Below are 19,806 nucleotides of genomic sequence, written 5' to 3' on the forward strand. Positions count from 1 at the left end.
TAACGAATTAGGAAGACCAAGGCCTAAAAAAAGTATAGCAGAATTTAAGGTTATTCTTGTCCATTACAGTGAAACAAGGGGGGAGAAAAATAAAGACAGCACTGCTTAGGAATAAAGAATCATGAAATTCTTTACCCCAGAGAAAGTAGTTTTCATTTTTGGTAATTGTAGAGGTCCTCAGCTGGTCTGCAATCTCCCTCTTCATTTACTCCAAAGGAAGTGCTGCCTGTTTTGCAACTATCATTGAGTGTTATTAATATTATCAGTTTCTAAATTATCTTGAGCCTTTTTTGATTTACTGAGATGAAATATGGAGATATAAGAGAAGCCATCAGATTTTTTTCTTTGAAACACACTCTTCTTCATTAGCATAACAACATCCTTGATTCTAATTACTGCATACCTTCATGATTGCAACAGCTATGAGATAGTCTTAATTATTCTAAATATGGCTATTATTAGGTTCATGTCCTTAAATATCATTATCATTTCCCCAATCACTAATCGAGTGGCTCCTTATCTCCTATGAAAACAAATTTAAACTTCTCTGCTTGCCTTTTATTCTTGTTTTCCTTAAAAATTAATATAAATTATAAGAGATGATAAAAATTTATAATCTAGACATATATGTAAAAAAACCTGACCCCCAAATGCTATTAAATTGTTGGGAGAAAATTCCCCAAATTCTGTAATTTCTCCAAGTCTTGTGGCAGATTTTTGAGATTATCTCTTCAATGATGTTTTATCTACTTTCAGGGCAGGTTTGTTTCCCAAGCAGGACAATAACAATAAAGCCTTGCCAGGTGAGGTGACGTGCCAGTAATCCTGGAGAGGGAGGCTGAGATAGGAGGATTGCAAGTTCAAGGCCTCAGCAACTTAGACATATCTCAAAATAAAAATGAAAAGGACTGGGGATGTGACTCAGTGGCTAAGCACCCCTGGGTTCAATCCCTAGTCCAAAAGAAAAAAAAAAAAAAAAAGGCCTCACTTTGGGGCAAGATTGAGCAAAGACTGGGGTTTCCTAAACTTGGAGTTCCTCTACTAGGATGCAAATGGACCTGTGTGAACAACATTTACTCAGCTCCCACCACACCACAGTTTTGGGTGAGGGGAGGAAGAGAACATGACGTTCATGCTTGTCATTAAGTAATAAAGGCTTTTGTTTCTGATCTGGGAGTCTAGTTTTTTTTTTTTTTTTTTTTTGCTAGTATCCATAAAACTGTGGCAAGTTAAACTGTTAGCTTGCAAGTAAGGGTAACATCTTCACAAGTTTTCTACATAGGAAGTCACTGTTAAACTTGGAGTGCATCCTTTTCATAATTATGTACAGATACCATACATAATTACTCCATCTTTGTATAGTTTCCCCCCCCAAATGAGAAAAATATATATCCTCTTCTACACTTCTTTTTTCATTGATAAATTAGCATTTTAATGGATGAATAGTAATCTACAATAGGACACAGTATATGTAATTATTCCTGTATTGACATTTAAATGTTTTTTTTCCTACTATCAGCAGTCCCTTCTGCCTTTTATTGCTCTCCAGAATATTCATCTCCCTACTTAGTCATTTAGTTACATTTCCCCAGTACTCTGAAGTCAAAGTACTTGTTATTCCCTACTCATTCTAAGCACTGGTCTATTATTCTACAACAGTTTATTCTCTCTTTCTTTCTCCCTCAGATTTTATCATTCCTTTTTGTACTGATCATATTGTTTTAGATTTCTTGTTATTATCATATTTTCTGCCCCAAACAGTAAAGCTTCTTTGGTTTAGGTGTTTAATATTTGTTCTGAGATCACCTCAATTCTGACAGTGGCAGCCTGCCGCAGTCTGGCTGGGCACACAATCACGAGCCACCACACAGCTTGTAGATTCAAACAGCAACTCTTTATTCCCGAACTCACACCAGCTGTCTACAATCACGTTCTGGGGAAATCCACGTTCTCTGCCCAAATCCACCCCCACTGGGCTTCTGTCTCCCAAAAAATACTGTCTGAATCCCGTGAGAACTCAAGGGGAACTCAGGCAGCAGGATACGCCCTATTCCCAGCAGGAATAACCTTAAACCTGGAAACACCCTAAACCCGGATAGTCCTAAACCGGGAACGCCCTAAACCCAGATCCGCCTTGGTCCTTGAGCAAGGTCACCTACATGCAATGTCACTGCAAAATGTCCTATTTCCACAAGTCCTTCCACTAAGCAACATGGGGTACGCTGGCAAGGAAATTGTCATACCTACTTGGCTAATGGCTCCCAGCATCTCCCCCCTTCTGATTAATTAAACAACAAGCAATGTGGCTTAAGGACCGTGCCTGGTAGGTTGTCCAATTCAACATATGGTTCTTACCCATCATGGGAAAAACTGACCTTTAGGCGTCAGCCTCCTGTCTTAGGTTGATACCACTGCAATTGGATCATACCCGTCACTGACTACCGGTCCAGCATATAGCCATTGGCCCCCAGATTTTAGACCATCACTAGCAGAAGGGAGGAGGATACAGAAATGCCACGACACCAAGCCAATTGACGGCTCTTTGGGAAAAATTGCGTCACTGGTGACACCATCAGCAAAGATATGCCAGCACTACCACAATTAACATGGGGTGCGCTGGCAAGGAAATAAAAATTGCATCACTGGTGACATCATCAGCAAAGATATGCCAGCATTACCACAATTCGCTGCACCAAACAATAGTCACATAGTCCAGGCAAGTTCTGCAAGCAGTTCAAAGCGGAGGAATCTATCAATATGTCCATTTCCTCCCAAAGTAAATCGAGTCCTTTATTGAGCATTACTTGTTGAGTTATATTCATTGATGCATCAGTTTATACAGTTTACTGTGATAGCTATCATAGAAGCTGTAGTTTGGTTTTATCTTTGTCTTCACCGGCACTGGGATGAAGATAGGAATTCTGGCAATGATGCTAAAGACACATTATCCTGAAAAGAATTATTAAATATAATGAAAAGGAAAGGTGAAAGTAAACAAACAGATCTGTTAACATACTTTAAAAACAATCCTTAACAGCTGTTTACCTAATTTAAATTAAACCATTTAAATCACGTGAATAAAAAAATAATAATAATTCGGATCCATTTTTTCATGAGCGCTCCTCATATAAGAAATATGGACAGATGCACATACAGGCATACAACACAAAACACAAGAGTGCACACAAACGTACAACACATAAGAAAATAGTAAAGGCCTTGTAGCTTTACCTGGGTGAAATCTCCATTGCAATGTTTAAAAACTCCACAGTCAAAAAATAAAACTGATCAGAAAAACATTAACCTAGGTTTGTATGAGCTCAAAAAATAAAATAGAACTTTATGATGTGGGAAAATGCAATAATAAAATAGCTATTGAAAAAAGCATCCTGGTTAATCAGTGTCACAGATGTAAGAATGGCCAAGCTGGAGTTCTGGATATCAGCTGTTATGGATTTGAGTCAAATCATCTTCTTTTCGATCTGTAGAAATTGTTTTAGTTAATCTCTCTGGAATCCAAATCGGCTGCTGTTCTCCCTGGGGAAAAACAGAAACAGACCCCCGACTCCAGACAATCACTGGGTCAGGACCTTTCCATTGTCCTGTTAGAATATCTTTCCAAAGTACTTTAGGCTTATGTACATTTTTTGGATACATGTGTCTTTCCGCAGCACTAAGTCCTGATGAATCCAAATTTAAAAAGTTTAGAGTAAAAAGCGTTATTTTAAGTTTATCTTTGGGGGATATATACCCCCTTCCAATTCCCTCTTTTTGCTTTAATAAGTATGTTTTAATAGTTTGATGAGCTCTTTCAACTATGCCTTGTCCCTGTGGATTGTATGGGATTCCTGTTATATGAGTAATACCAAATGATGAGCAAAATTGTTTAAAAGAGGTAGAGGTATAGCCAGGACCATTATCGGTTTTTAACTATTTAGGAACGCCCACAGTGGCAAAATTTTGTAAGCAATGAGCTATAACATCTTTAGTTTTTTTCTCCGGCATGAAGGGAGCCCATCAAAAATCCGGAAGAAGTATCGACTGTAACATGTAAATATTTTAATTTTCCAAATTGTCATACCTACTTGGCTAATGGCTCCCAGCAGCAGCCCTTGACATATGCAGATGTTTCATATAGTTCCTTCAGAAAAAGCGGTTTCACTTGTCACTTAGCTAAATTAATCCATCAGAATCTTCTCTTTACTGTTATAGTCTCAATTCCTTCTCCCTAGATCTGTCTTCACTCATCCAAGTAAGTACTTATCAAGTGCTAAATGATATGAGAGGATTGGGGTGAGCACATATTAACTAGTCAATCTCTTGCAGTCTTATTAGTTTCTTCTTTATCCATGTCCTCACTTGTTTCATACATACTCCAGAAAAGTAGAAGGTGGCTAATTAGTCCCATTTGTCTAACATGAGTGTGATAGCAGAAATGTCCAGACTTTTTATGTGAAGTCATTCTATATGAAACAGACACCACATTATTATCGTGATTTGGAAGGTTAAAAACAATTATCTTAGGGCCCTAACTGAAGAGTGGTGGGATCAGAATTTGGAGAGGTTAAAAAAAAATTGTCCTAGGCCCTAACTGAAGAGTGGTGGGATCAAAATTTTAACCTAGGTTTAAAGGATTCTATTGCTGGACCTCTTTGAAAGCAAATCAAAGAGAATACCATAAATAAATAAATAAATAAGCCTCAGAGGATCAGGGATGCTTTTTATTAAGCAGCGAAGGGGCACATTATCAAGGGGAAAATGGCACATGGCTACAACAAGAGTCTGAGTTTAATAGGGGTTTAGCAAGGCCACATCATAGGAGGAGTTTATCAGATACTTTTAGCAGGCAGGGGAACTTGGCAGATAAGGGAAATTGCTAAAGGTCAGAATCCTCAGTTTCCTTCCCCCCAATTCTGCCCCAGGGATTATAAATTTCCACCTCCTTCATTCTTCACCCTTTCAATCTTGGTCTTTTTCCTTAAGGTTCAGAAAAACTCAAATCTCCACAAGTGTCAGCTTACAGTGGGCAGGGAATCAGCAAGTACTGACACTGCGGTTATCATGGGTGTCGAGTTCTCCTGCCTTACATGTTGAAGTTTGATCATTAGGGAAACATGCTAAGGCAAGCATATAAATAAGGCAAGCATATAAATAAAGCATGGTTTATTTAAAAAGGGTAACAAAGACTTCTCCTGGGAGGGAGAAGGGGTCCATAGCTGGTATCCTGGTATTCCTAGAATTTGCTTTTTTATGTCTTAGGCTTCCTTTGTCCTCCTGCCCTCTTCCCCTTATCTTTCTCCTCTCTGAATAGGTGACTAGGCCCAGGAATGCTCAGTGGAATGGCCCAAAGGTGGAAAACAGGTGGACTGAAGAGGGAAGGCAGAATGGTGCAGCCCAGGGCACATTAACAAACTTATAACTCCCTGTAGGGATGTTACCTTAGCAACAGGTTGGAGCTGGGGCAGGTTCTTGATAAGGGTGGAGGAAGGGCTCTGAAGGAATTAACATTTCAATCCCTCAGAGGATAGTCTCCAACTTCCCAGACTCACTCAAAATTGGCCTCCTGGATCTTACTTGACTAGATTTAACTATACTGACTGCCTGTCTAATTCTGGCTTCAGTACCATCAACAGCTGCCGCAGTCCAGTCCGGCTGCAGCAAAATAACCGGGGGTGGGGAGGGTGGGGTGACGAACAACTTGCATAGATGGATACAGCAGGAGTGGGAGCCATTTATTGTAGGACAGGAGGGGTATATATATCTTACGAACAGCTTATCTCAATTAACATAAACTAGATACAGCGGTCAACCAATAAGGAATCTCCACACTTAATGGCTCGCTGGTGTTACTTCACAAACCACTCCCTCTGGCAAAATGCCAGGCGCCATCTTGACTTGTTTACAGACACTAACAAACAGCAAGATATTAAATAGGAACACTTCTCAGTGCCCCTCTCCCGTCTGATCAAAGTCGCAAACATCCCAGTTTGATCTTGTGGGAGTAAGGCGCTGGTCCACCTGGGTGGACTAAAACAGTGGAACCCTCTCTTCTATGTGCTTAGTAGGTTGCATCTCTCAGGAGGCAGGAGTTCTGTAAGACCACTCCTCTACCTAGAGACTCCCTCAGCTTCCTGGCCTCTAGTGTTGGGAAGTTGCAGGCTGGGAAGCCAAGTTCTGAGAGAAGGGAGGATAGGAAACCACCATTCATGGCAGATGTGAGATCCCCCAACCCTCACCTCACATTTTTAAAGTACGGCCTGGCTGTGGGGAAGTGAGTTTCCAGTCCCCGGAAAATTATTCCCCTCTTTATTTGTGTGGGGTGCCTTGGATTTCTTTCCAAGCCGGAACCCCAGTGTTTCGTTTCCGGAACTGGGAAAGGCCAATGCCCCTTTCTAGTTCTCTTGTTACCTTTATCCACTGCTGGTTGCTAATGGTTCCAGAGCTGCCCACTGAATTTAGGTGTGTAGTAGGCCTGCCTCCACAGCCTCAAAACCACAGGAAGAGGTCTGTCTGGTGAGTGTTGATATGAAGGAGAGGGCAAATGGTGTTCTCTGCCAGTGGATAGGCTGGACTGCCCGGTTTAGTGTTGGGGTTAGGTATTTAGGCAGCGGTTTAAAATTATGGTAACTGGAAATATACAGGTATTATCTAAAAACATAACAGCAGCCAGTGTGGTGGCACAGCCTGTCATCCCTCGTGAATTCAAAGCCAGCCTTAGCAACAGTGAGTTGCTAAGCAACTCAGTGAGACCTTCTCTGAATAAAAATACAAAATAGGGCTGGGGATGTGGCTCAGTGGTTGAGTGCCTTTGAGTTCAATCCCTAGAATTCAAAATCAAGACAGGACAGGAGAGGACAACAAAATACACAACACCACCAAACAAAACCAACCAAACAAAAACCCATAACAGCAACAATGCAGTAAGTTCATGAAGGTCAAACACCAGTTAACTGTTTTAAGTAACTTTAAGGAGAATAAAATGACCTAACGGAGCTCAGGAGCTATTGTGTTCACCTTTGTATGACCTGTATCTGCCAATATATTAGAATTACCTGTCTCCCTGTTCTAGCTTACCCTCTCTCTTCCTTATTTTTTCTTTTCTTATGTCCTTTTTTTTATTCCCCTTTTCTTCTGTTCCTTTTTTACTCTATCTTGTTTTCTTTCTCTTTGTTAGTGCCCCTTTGCACCACCTACAGCCCTCTCCCCCAATACTCATCTATTTTATCTATCCATAACTATTGGCTCCTGCTGTGCTTTGCCCCTCAAAGATTCATGTTCTGGAACCTGAATCCCAGTGTGGCAGTGTTGAGACTGTAGGACCTTTAAGATGTGGGACCTACTGGAAGGTAATTAGGTCATGTGGGCTCTATCCTCTTGAATGGATTAATGCTTTTTTTTTTTTTTTTTTTTTTGGTACTGGGGATTGAACCTAGGGGCACTGAACCCTTTGAGACACATTCCCAGTCTTTTTAATTTTATTTTGAGACAGGGTCTCACTAAATTTCTTAGGGCCCAGCCAAGTTGCTGAAGCTGGCTTTGAACTGTTGATCCTCCTGCCTCAACATCCCAAACTGTTAGGATTACAGACATACACCACAATGCCTGGATTAATGCTGTGTTTTGAGGGTGGGTCAGGCCCCTGAGATGGATGAGTTTTTGAGAAAGTGGATTGTTAAAAAGGAATGTTATGTGTTGGCTCCTTCTGCCTCCTAATGTTGTGATGTAGTAAGGAGGCCCTTACCAGGACACAGGCATAATGCTATTAGGACCCATCAAAACTGTGAGCCTAATAAGCTTATCTGCTTTATAAATTACCTAGTTTCAGTTATTTAGTTATAGCAACACAAAATTGAGTAAAACAGCTCACTGAATGCAGAATTACCAGTTTTCCACAAATGTCCTCTGGGTCTAATAAGAGAGCTGCCCCCCATATTTCCTACAGCTGCCTCTTATGGTCCTATTCCTGAAAACTACAAAATACAAATTCTTGCCTCTTCTCTCCCCAAAGATGGTAGAAACAACAACACAAATGCTTCTAACACAGCTCTTTGAGACTGCCCTTCATGTTCAAGTTTCTTTTAGTTTCTTTTAGTGCTGTTCATCTGTTAGAACCTAGTGATTTATGATTACAGTTTCTGACATATATATATATATATTCTTTTCCAATAACTATAGTAGTGACTGAACTCAGTGCTATTCTTTCCAATGGATTGTACCCTCACCAGTTTCTTCTGTGGGTTTCTACAAACTTCCTAGTAAATTGTTTGTTTCTCCAGATCTCCTTTGAGTTTATGCCTCCTTTGCATACAGTGATCCCAGATCCACTGACCTTTCTTCTGTTGCTTATATTACTCCAATGACTCTGGCCCCACAACATTCTGCCCCTCCCTGACTTACCATTACCTATCTGGTCAATACTAGAACAAACCTGAGGGGGACACTATGGGTAATTTGGAATCCACAGCAAACCTAAAAAGGGTAACATGGTTGTAATGCTCCAAACTGCTCTTCATTGGGCCTTTAAGGGTATAAAAGACTAGAAAAATTCTTTTGTATATAACAGGTATTCAAAACTACTAGATGAATTCAATGTACTATCATATAGAAGATGATAAATAAAAATCAGTCTGTCATGTCTTTGGTAATTTTAGGAAACCTAATCTTGTAGTAGTCAAGAGCATCTTTCTTCTTATTGCAGAAGCCTCTCTAAATTTGAGGACAGCTAAGATCAGAAACATGAGTTTCCCCTATAAAGACTGTAAATAGCTTCCAAGAATTATAGTGTGTCTCAGCAAGACTAAAGGTAAAAGGAAAGAGCTATTATTCAATAAACACCTTATTTTACTTTAAAAATAAGAATGTTTCTAATCCTAGAGATTTTGTAATAGTTTCCTTTAGGACTGTTGAGAAATACTTTTCTCAATTGTTTCAAATGCTTTGAAATATTTCTCAATTATAGTAAATCATAAAACAAGTATTAGTGTGAAACTGAACATTTTTTAAAAACTATCAGTTGATAATATGACATTGAAAGCAAACATATATATATATTTGTGTTCCAAATACACAAAAACTCAGTTTATGGTCTTACAAGGTATGCACAAAGATTCATCTTCCTATTGTACGAGGCATAAAAATGATTCTGGTGGTTTTCCTTTCTCAAATATAATGCAAGAATGAAAAGTGATTAATTAATATTGTTAACAAAGGATTTAAAGAGATAGATCACCTTTTTCTTGATATTTTTAGTGATGATGATTACTAGAAAGTCAAGAAACCAGAGGTTTGGGCAGTTTGATGGTGGTATGAATTTGAATGTGCTGGGCCTGTCCTACTATGAAATTCTCAAATTAGGGATGGAAATTTGTTGCAAGTCCATTCAGAAGTCTAAAGAAAAAAGTCTGGATTATTCATGATCTTCAAGCATTGGTATCCTGAGAGTCCTAGATTCTCATTAGTGTAAGGTGTATTACAAGGGATCCTTTTCAGAGGTAGGGTAGTAATTTAAACTTTCAATTTAGATCAGATTACTAGATTATATTTACTTGAATAATTATCTTACTCTAATTATAATATACTTTTTTAAGGCTGAAAAAATTCTGTATATGATTATTACTGTTTATTTTTATTTTTGTTGTGTTGGGGATTGAACCCAGGGCCTTGTGCATGTGAGGCAAGCACTCTATCAATTGAGCTATATTGCCAGCCCCACTTTTTTATTTTTAGAGAAAGGGTCTCAATAAGTTGCTCAGGCTGGCCTTGAGCTTGTAATCCTCCTGCTTCAGCCTCCTGAGTCACCAGGATTATAGCCACATACCACCATGCTGGCTACTATTATTTTCTCTAGGGATGACTCCTGTTGCTATTGCAGCCTCCATAGGTGTCTCTTTAGCTTCCTTAAATTCATAATCACACATTGTCAAGGCTGGAAGATATCTTAATAGTGATTGATTTAGACAGCAATATCCTTTAGAACATTCTACAATGATAAAAATAATTTAAAAAATCTATATTTGTGCTGTTATTACCACTGAGTATCCTGTATTTAAAATTCTTGGAACCAGATGGATTTTTTAAAAAAATATATTTGCATGTAGGTAATGTACTATTTGGGGATGGGATTCAAGTCTAAACATAACATAAAATTCAGCTACATTTCACATATACTTTATATACATAGCCTGAAGGTAACTTTATACAATATTTTAAATAATTTTGTGCAGAAAATAAAGTTTGTGTATAGCAACTAAAGGCCTGGAAGGGTCTTTTTTCCCTTGGGGATGTTGAATAAACTATGTGTTTATGCCTGCATTTTCATTGCCACCCCAACACATAAAATCAGGTGTGCAATTTTCTACTTGTGGGGTCATGCTGGTGTTCAGAAAGTTTTAGATTCTGGATATTCAACCTGAAATGTGGCTAATGTCATTGAGAAATGGCACTTTCCATTGTACTTGAGTTAAAGTTTAAATTTATATAGCCACATGTAGATACTATCTACCATATTGAATAATACAATTCTAGACTAACTTACTCCCATCTCCCTCAGTGATCAATGAACTGAGATCAAGAAGTGATTTATTCAATCTCCTGTTCTGAAAAGGGGTGAGAAGTGATTTATCCAAAGTTACAGGTCCCTAACCCCACTTCCTAGTAGTTTCTGTCGATTACTTCCTGTTTTCCCCACACCTTAATGTTTCCCTCAGCCTTCTGTCTTTCTTGATGGCTTTCTATTTTTTATCACTTCCATAAAATGATCATACTTCCTACTTCAAGGTAAAGAAGGGATTATTATTTAGGCCATTATACCAGTTTTTATCTATTTTAACTTGTCAAAATATAGCTGGTGGGTCTCTGTTATTATGTAGGGGAAATGAATTCAGAGAAAAATGTGAATGAAAAATGAATTCAGAGAAAAATTGCCTAATGTCATACACTGAATGGGTAAGTAAAAGGGAACTAGAATAGAGAGGAATTCACTTTTAACTAGAAAATATCAGTCTTGGGCTACAAATACACAGTGTTGTCATCAGGCAAGGCTTTCTGAAATAACTCAATTCCTCCCCGAAACTGAACTTAGAAATAAACAGATATTTTATACTGATATATTCTCTGGGTCCAGAGAAGCTTTTTAAATGATGATTGAAACTTTGCCCACATTAAGGAAATTTATAAGGTATCTAAGGTAACATTCTCTGTAACTAATTATGCCTGAGCATCTAAATAACTTTTGTTACTTCCACCATATTATTAGAGCTTATTTGCTATATGAATTCTTTGATGTCTAATAAAAATTGAACTTACATGGAAGGGCCTTCCACATTCATCACACTGAATAATACCACTAAAATCTTTCCCACAGTCTTTACATTTTTACAGTTTTACTCCAAGTTGTACTCTATGATGTCCCATAAGATGTGAGAGTTGAATGAAGGCTTTTCCACATTCATCACACTTATAGGGCTTCTCTCCAGTGTGAATTCTCCTGTGTTTATTAAGAGCTGAGCTTTGACTAAAACTTTTTCCACATTAATCACATTTATATTTTCTTCTTTCCCTTTGTTGACAGTTTAACCTACACTCATTTTCAGAAGCATCTTTGGATTCAGGTTGCTGAGGAAGATCTTTGCTAAATCTGTCATTTATTTCCCCAAGGAATTCCATATCTTTGGGCATATCATCTTTCTGGGATAATTCTTCATTCTCAGTCTTGGTTTTGTCACCTGTAACAAATAGTACACAAACAGATCCTAGTCTAAGTTTGAAAAACAAAAGCCTATGGTAGAAAATATGTAAACATTATGAATGTATTACAAAATAATGAGAAGTCATAACACATATAGCACATATTTAGTACCATTTTGGTTTCGGTACTATCATATTATATAGTTATAATCTAAGAAAGAATTAGAAGAAGCCAGTAAGGAAGACAGCAGCAGCATAAGTGATTTGAGAGTAGATTGAGAGAGAAAGGCATAAATGTTGATCAAGGGACTACTTGAAGATCCTTCCCAAAGGTAGAGTGGTAAATGTTTATGTGTGGGACTACAAATATGCCAAGGATAATGAAGGGAGACAGACTGGAGAATGGAGATGGTGAGGGAGGTAAAATTTCCATTGAAACATGTACGGCCTGAAACAGGTGGTAAGTGAGAGAAAAAGTGAGTAATACTGACTGGAGAGGAAAATAAGATGTGGGGTATGAGAGGAATATAATGAAAATATAAGAATATAATGAATCCTCCAAGAAAGAGCATGTATAGAGGATAATTAGTTGGAAACAGAGTGAAAAGCATGCAGGTCAGGGTATATAAAAGGAAAATAAGCAGGAAGTAGTGGCAGATGCTAAAGTATGTGCTGGGTTGACTTTTTTCCTGAAACTGATATCTTCACTATTGTCTTCTCCTGCCTAAATCCTAGCTTGATAGTTTCTAACTTTATTGTGCATCAGTCTTACTTGAAATGCTTATTAAAACTCAGATGACTGAGGTTCTCCTACCCACTAGCTTCTGAATTGGTAGTCTAGGTAGAACCCAAGAATTTGCATTTTTAGTAAGTTTCCTACAAAGATGCATACTGATGCTCCAGGGATCACACTTTGAGAAACACTGCCCTTCCCCTTATTCAAGGGCCATCTCAAATACTGTCTCTTTTGGGAAGTCTTCCCTAATCTCCCCAAGTAGATGTGTTGTCTTTCTTTTCTTAATCCTCATGTTCTCAACCCCAGACTGAGTGTAGAACTTGACCCACAGCAAGTATCAAATAAATATTTGAGTTGAATTTTTAAATAAAATGGTTGTGTTGATGATTTGAAGGGGCACCTACTTTGTCATGCTGAACCACTATCTCCCCAACTCACAGCCAGGACCATCTTCCAGTGTTATTGTGGCACATGTAATAACAAGAGTCCTTATCAGATAATTCCAGATAGGTTCCAGCTTTGCTGGTCACTGAGATGAAGATAAGTCCACAAATATTAATTGATAACTATGTGTATTAGCTCTCTGACAGTCTATGGGGAAAAGAACAGGGTTGACACTCTGGTTGATACATTGTATCAGGGTTGATAAATTGCTGACTGCAAACTGGTGCAAACACCCTGTATGGAGATTCCTCAAAAGACTAGGAATGGAACTACCCAACTATCCAAAGCCCTGCTTATCCAAAAAATTAAAAATCAGCATATTACAGTGCACAACCACATCAATGTGTACAGTAGCTCAATTCACAACAGCTAAGCTATGGAACCAACCTAGATGCTCTTCAATAGATGAATGGATAAAGAAATTGTGGTATATATACACAATGGAATATTACTCAGCAACAAAGAAGAATGCCTTTATGACATTTGCAAATAAATGGATAGACCCAGAAACAATCATGCTAAGTGAAATAAGCAAGTCTCAAAAAACCAGTTTGAATGTTTTTGCTGGTTATGTGGAAGCTAACCGACAATAAGGGGGAAAAGGGAAAGAAAAGATATTCAGTAGATTAAACAAAGGGGCATAAAGGGAAGGGAGGAGGTAAAGAAAAAAGAGTGGAATGGATCCAAAATAATTATCCTACGTACTCATATGAATACACCACAGTGAATCCCATCATCCTGTACATCCATAAGAATGGAGTCCTAACTAGAATAAGATATATTACATGCTTAAACAATTATATCAAAATGGATTCTACTGTCATGTATAAAAAGAACCAATAAAAAGGACAATATTGAATATTTTTTAAATTTTTAAACTATTTTTTTAGTTGTAGTTGGACACAACACCTTTATTTCACTTATTTATTTTTATGTGGTGCTGAGGATGGAACCCAGGGTCTCGCACATGTGAGGTGAGCGCTCTTCCACTGAGCCACAACCCCAGCCACTAGTGTTGAATATTGAGTGATATAAAACTGGAACAGAGTTGAGTTTGACATTTCTTAACACTAATAGAAAAAGTCAGTGTTACAGCATATTCAGAAAAGATCCCATTTATTTTTTGGTAGTGGGGATTGAATTGAGAGGTGCTTAGCCATTGAACTACATCCCTAACCCCTTTGATATTTTATTTAAAGACAGGGTCTCACTAAATTGCTTAGGGCCTTGTAAGTTGTTAAGGCTGGCTTCGAACTCTCAATCCTTGAAATACTTTAAAATGTGTTACAAAAAATTGTTAAGATACTTAGGTATCTAAGTTCTCTGTCATTTATAAAGATCATTCTATATAAAATGACTATTATTGTAATTCTCAGTTATTTATACATGGAAATGACTCCTACTACCCTAGCCAACAGCCAGTAGTAATACTGTCTTGTTGATTTGTATACAATAAATAAAGAAATAAAATAATACTGCATTAAAGTACTGTAGTATTCTTTCTATTCAACAGTAAATTTATTTTTAAAATATACTGGCTTTTTGGTACAATATCATAATGGTTTTAAAAAACTGGTCTGGATTAGTAAGCATGAGACCCAGGTTCTGATTCTAATCTCAGTTCTTCCTGTAACTACTTATGGAAACTTGGACAAGCCACTATGGGTAAAAGCCACTGTAAAATGAGGACATGGCATAAAAAACGATGAATTTATGTTATTATCAAGAAAGTGGTTGGAACTGGAGAACATCATACTAAGTGAAATAAGCCAGACTCAGAAAAAGTGTCATGTGTTTTCTCTTGTATGTGAAAGCTAGAGAGAAGAGAAGGAGAGAAACAAGATCTTGTGAAAATAACAGGGAGAAATTAGGATCAGGAGGAGGGAAGATAGGAGGGAAAAGGGAGGTAGTGGGGAATGATATATACCAAATTATGCTATGTGTAGGTATAAATATACTACAGTGAATATATTATAATTATAGTGTACCAGTAAAAGATTAACAAAGTGAGGTCTTGGACCAGACATTACATACTTTTAAAAAAGTTGAAAAGCACTTCTTGAAACATATGTGCCTTGATTTTTGCGGGATTTTTTCTTTTGTTGTTTTGCTTGTCTTTTTTTTTTTTTTGGTGGAAAGTGCGGAACTCAAAAATTGTGGAAGGTTACTGGTGGTATAACTTGGAAAAAAGTCACACGTGTAATGTTCAATATAGACAAAATGGACTTCCTTAAGAATTCTCAGGCTTCACATAATACCTAGATTTCATGAAGCCTCATATTTTAATTATATAGTATTCCCTTTCAAGGTGACTTTGGTAGCAGCATATGTGCAGGCTTCTTCAATTTTGTGTTTTTCTGGATTTATGCTAACAGAAAGCAGAATGAAAACAGCCCAGAAGTATTAATGGAAAAGAAGAAGGAAAGATCATCTAGAATTTGAAGTGTTGAATAGATGAGCAATACAGTGTTCTACATGGTAGAATTTAATATGTTGACATGTAACACCACTATAATGAACTCTGTTATGAACAAATCCTGTTTCCTCCAAAATTGTATGACTCTTCAGAGAAAAGAGGCAAAGACTCAATATAGATAAGCTTTGTAAGGTAGTCTGTACCTTTTAGCTTCTGTCCTCTTCCCTAACTACTCTTGCTAAGGGTATTAATGTCTAAATGCCAAATTCTAAGGAATATGTATTGGTCTTTATCTTGTGTCCTATTAGTAGCATTAGCTCCTTCTGATCTCTCCTCCTGCCTGAAACTCCTCCTATGGCTTCAAGTGATAACATTCTTTTCTGCTTCTTTTACCTCTATTCTTTCTCTTTCACAGAATCCTTCCTCCACCTGAACTTTAAACAGTGGCATGCCTTAGGATTTTGTATGCAGTTCTCTTCTGTTTTTACATTATACCTTCTTTCTCCTCTACACCCATTTACTGGGGAGTGACTGCCAAATCTCTTTCTATACCTTTGTGCTAAATTCAGAACCATATTTTAAGCTGCATGGCTCACTGGATTTTATGTACACTAATTTTTAACAGGCACAGTTCACATAAAAATTGAATTCACTACCTTTAACTTTTCTTCACCCAAAATGGACATCTCTCTCTTAATTTTCCTCTCAACTACTGGCACTGTTTTTGACCCACAGGACCAAGTTACAAGCTTGGATAGTATTAAAACTATCCCCTCATATCTAATCAAATCTGTTCATTATACTTCATAAATATCTTTTGAATTTTTGGCTTCTTTTCCAGCCTTATTCCTACTTTGGTCCATCATTATCTATATTTGAGAGTGGTTCTTCCCCCATCCACTTCATGTTTATATTTTTTCTCCCTACTGTAGTTCTATGACACAATTACAGACTTGGAAGATAGGAAAAAAGAAAATAAGTCATCTCTTATTTTATCAAAATAAAATAAAAACTTGATACAACCACTGCCTACATACTTCCAATCCTTTTCTGTTATACAGGAACTTTAAAAAAATCCTTACTTCTTAAAATAGATTCTTATCATCTATGTTACCTACTTTTGTATTTAAAAGCATAAAACAGACCTCCTCCATCTATAGAGAAAGGGTAAGAGGCACTGGAAAGGATAGGTCTTGGGTAACTGGGACTTAAAATTTACTTGTTTTTTAGTGTAGCCTGTGGATACACTAGACAACTGGCTTGCAATTAGTGAGTTGGGATGGTGACTAAACCCGTTTAACTCACTAAGCTAATTTAAAACAACTCTATTGAACTAATAAATCCTTGCTCTCTTTTCCTTACATCTTTTAGCATGGTGTTATGTTGTAGACTGAGTTGTGTCCTCTCAAAAATTCATACATTGAAGCCCCAACCCTTAATGTGACTTCATTTGAGAAAAGGGCCTTTAATAAGGTAATTAAGGTTAAATGAAATCATAAGACAGGACTGTAACCCAACAGGACTGGTGTCCTCGTAAAAAGAAGAGATACCAGGAATGGTGTACAACAGAGAAAAGGCCAACTGAAGACACAGTGAGAAGTCTGCAAGTCAAAGAGAGAGGCATCATCAGAAATTAATGCTGATCTTGGACTTACAGCCTCCAAAACTATGAGACAATAAATTTCTGTCATTTAAACCACCCGGTCTATGGTATTTTTTTTTTTTGAACGGCAGCTCTAGCTGATTAATAAGAAAAACCATGAATTCTCTTGTCCCAAAATGAAAACTTAAGAGAATCTGGAATTAGAATCATTAGATAACAACAGATAGAAGTGTAAGCTATTATTAACTTGAATGAGTATTTAAACCCATATTCTACCCATTGGTCAACTAGCAGCTTTTATATATATAGTGAAAAACTGAAATAATTCATTCTGTTTTGGGACGAGGGTAAAAAGAGGATAAAATTCCCCACCGTGAGGTAGAAGACAAAAGGGAAATCTTTAAAAGGAAAGGATAAAAATGAGAAAGTTGCACTCTGCTATGGTTTTTCCTCTTTGGAATTCATGTTGGGGTTTAATCCCCATTGTGAGGTATGCATAGTGTTTAGAGATAAAATCTTTGAAAGGTGATTAGGATTAAATGAGTTCATCAGAGTGGAGTCTTCATGATTGAATACCAGTAGCTTTATGAACAGAGGGAGAGAACCCAGATGACACACACATGTTCCTTGTCCATTGACATGTGATGTCTTGTGTTACCTTGGGACTCTGCCAGTAAGAAGGCACTCACTAGGTGCTGCAGTCCGGCTGCAGCAAAATAACTGGGGGGGGGGTGATGAACAACTTGTGTACATTGATACAGCAGGAGTGGAAGCTGTTTATTGTAGGACCACAGAGGTATTTATACATTCCACACAGCTTATCTTAATTAACATAAAATAGATACAGCAGTCAACCAATAAGGAATCTCCACACTTAATGGCTCGCTGGCATTACTTCACAAACCACTCCCTCTGGCAAAATGCCAGGCGCCACCCAGACTTGTTTACAGACTCTAACATTTGCCAGGCGCCATCCTGACTTGTTTACAGACTCTAACAACTAGGTGCAGCCCTAGACCCTGACCAGAACTGAGAGCAAAAATAAACTTCTTATGTTGATTACATATCTAGCCTATGGTATTGCTAGCAATTGAAAATGGACTAAGTTACCTCAAACCTAAGAAACCATCTCTTCTCTCATATACAAAGAACTGGCTCCTTACCATTCCTATGTAGCTTCCCAAGTTCGAGTTCCAGCTGGGTCTTCTTGGGATGAAGCTGGACAGTCTGCAATTCACTTGGCATTCCAAAGGGGGCCAACCTGTCCAAGAGTATGTCCTGTCTTTATGAATTAGCTTGGACCTGGGAACAATGAAGTATGATTAGGCTTATCATAGATAGATTTTGAGACAACTGAAAAAACTTCAAATAAAGGGTCTTATAAAGCATCTGTAAGGGCTAGGATCATAGAAAACTGGTCAAATTTTTATCATTGGTCCAAGAAAAATGAAAAAAAATCCTGTCTTCTCCCATTGATCACACAGAAGTCCAGGATCATAATTTTGGGATTTGGAAGATGTCTAAAAAAAATCACCTAGCCCAACTATAGCAATGGGGGCATTTCTTCTATAACCATGCTATTCAATATAGTAGCCACTAGCAAAATGTGCTTGAGTAAAGTTGAGTATAAATGGAGATAGACTAAGTATAAAATACATACCAAATTTCAAAAACAATACTAAAAAATCTAAAATACCATGTCTTACATTGATTACATACTTTGGGTTAAATAAAACATTTAATTTTACCTGTTTTTATTTTTAAATAAAATTATTATTAAATAATTCTGTTCCTACTAGGAAATTTAAAATTATATATCTGGCTCACATTAGAGTTGTTGAACAGTGCTGTTCTACAATGTTCTTAACAAATCTACTTGAATCTACTTCAATACTTCTGTGGAAAGGGAGTGTCTCTCCCAGTTTAGTTATAGGTAGTTTTAAATGTCAGAAAAATCTTTTTTCTTTCAGATGCCTATTTGCCTTCCTATAACTTCTCACTGATCCTAGCCTTCTAAACTAAAACAGAATCCGTCTAGTGTTGTCTTTTCTTTTTACTCAGTTATATTTTATCTATTGACATAGTTATGTCCCTCACTAAGTCTTGTTCTTTTCTAGGGTACACATTTTGAATTATGTTCAGGTATTTCTTTCATATGACTTTTGTTTTGACTTGGTCTGTATACACTGATCAGTCTAATGACTGTCTCATCACACCTGCTTTTGGGGCTCATGAAGCTCTCTTTCCAAATCCTCCAGCACAGTTACTGCCTCCTCTCTAGTCTCTGGATGGTGTGCCTGCATCCATTCTTGCAGGTCTACAGGAAGAATGCTCAGGAACTGTTCTAGCACCAACAAGTCTAAAATCTGCTCCTTGGTGTAACATTCTGGCCTTAACCACTGGCGGCAGAGCCTCCAAAGCTGGGTAAGAGCTTCACAGAGTCCAGGCGCACCCTGATAGCAGAGCTTTCTGAAGTGCTGTCTGAAGAGTTCTCTACTACAATGACTAAACTTCTTGAGATGGAGTCCTGTTCCCAATAATGGTTCTCTGCTTTAATCATAAGTCCTTTTTGTTCTTTAGGTTCCAGGGCTGAAGCCATTTTGTGCTTTACCAGGACATTAATACTTTATCTGGGATTGATTCAAGGACAATCTCTTAGGATTTTGCTTCAAAGACACTCCCAAGGCATAAAAAATTGTTACCATAGAGAAATGACAAAAGCTGTTGCAATGATAAACACACCAGAGCTGAGTCAGAAAAAAAAAATGTCTTATAAGTGGCTATATATAAAAAAAAAAAAAAAAAAAAAAAAAAACAGAAAAGCAGGGACAGGATTTGAATGTGTGCTCTACCATGCAATTTAGAGAAAATTAGTTACCTAGATAGACTAGAGTTTAACTAGAGGTACATTTTACATGTATG

At 37.5% G+C, this 19,806-nt stretch overlaps 1 protein-coding gene across 1 annotated transcript; it reads right to left on the bottom strand.

Moving 5' to 3' along the window:
• Positions 1 to 11,250: 11,250 nt before the first annotated feature.
• Positions 11,251 to 19,483, bottom strand: Zscan16 (zinc finger and SCAN domain containing 16). Its single transcript, XM_027922165.3, is given in 4 exon segments — positions 11,251 to 11,723; positions 18,048 to 18,186; positions 19,101 to 19,399; positions 19,402 to 19,483. Coding segments are annotated over 4 exon segments (993 nt in total).
• Between the last annotated feature and the right edge of the window lie 323 nt (positions 19,484 to 19,806).

The sequence above is a fragment of the Marmota flaviventris genome, chromosome 6 (genome assembly GCF_047511675.1).
Source record: "Marmota flaviventris isolate mMarFla1 chromosome 6, mMarFla1.hap1, whole genome shotgun sequence".
Taxonomy (NCBI): domain Eukaryota; kingdom Metazoa; phylum Chordata; class Mammalia; order Rodentia; family Sciuridae; genus Marmota; species Marmota flaviventris.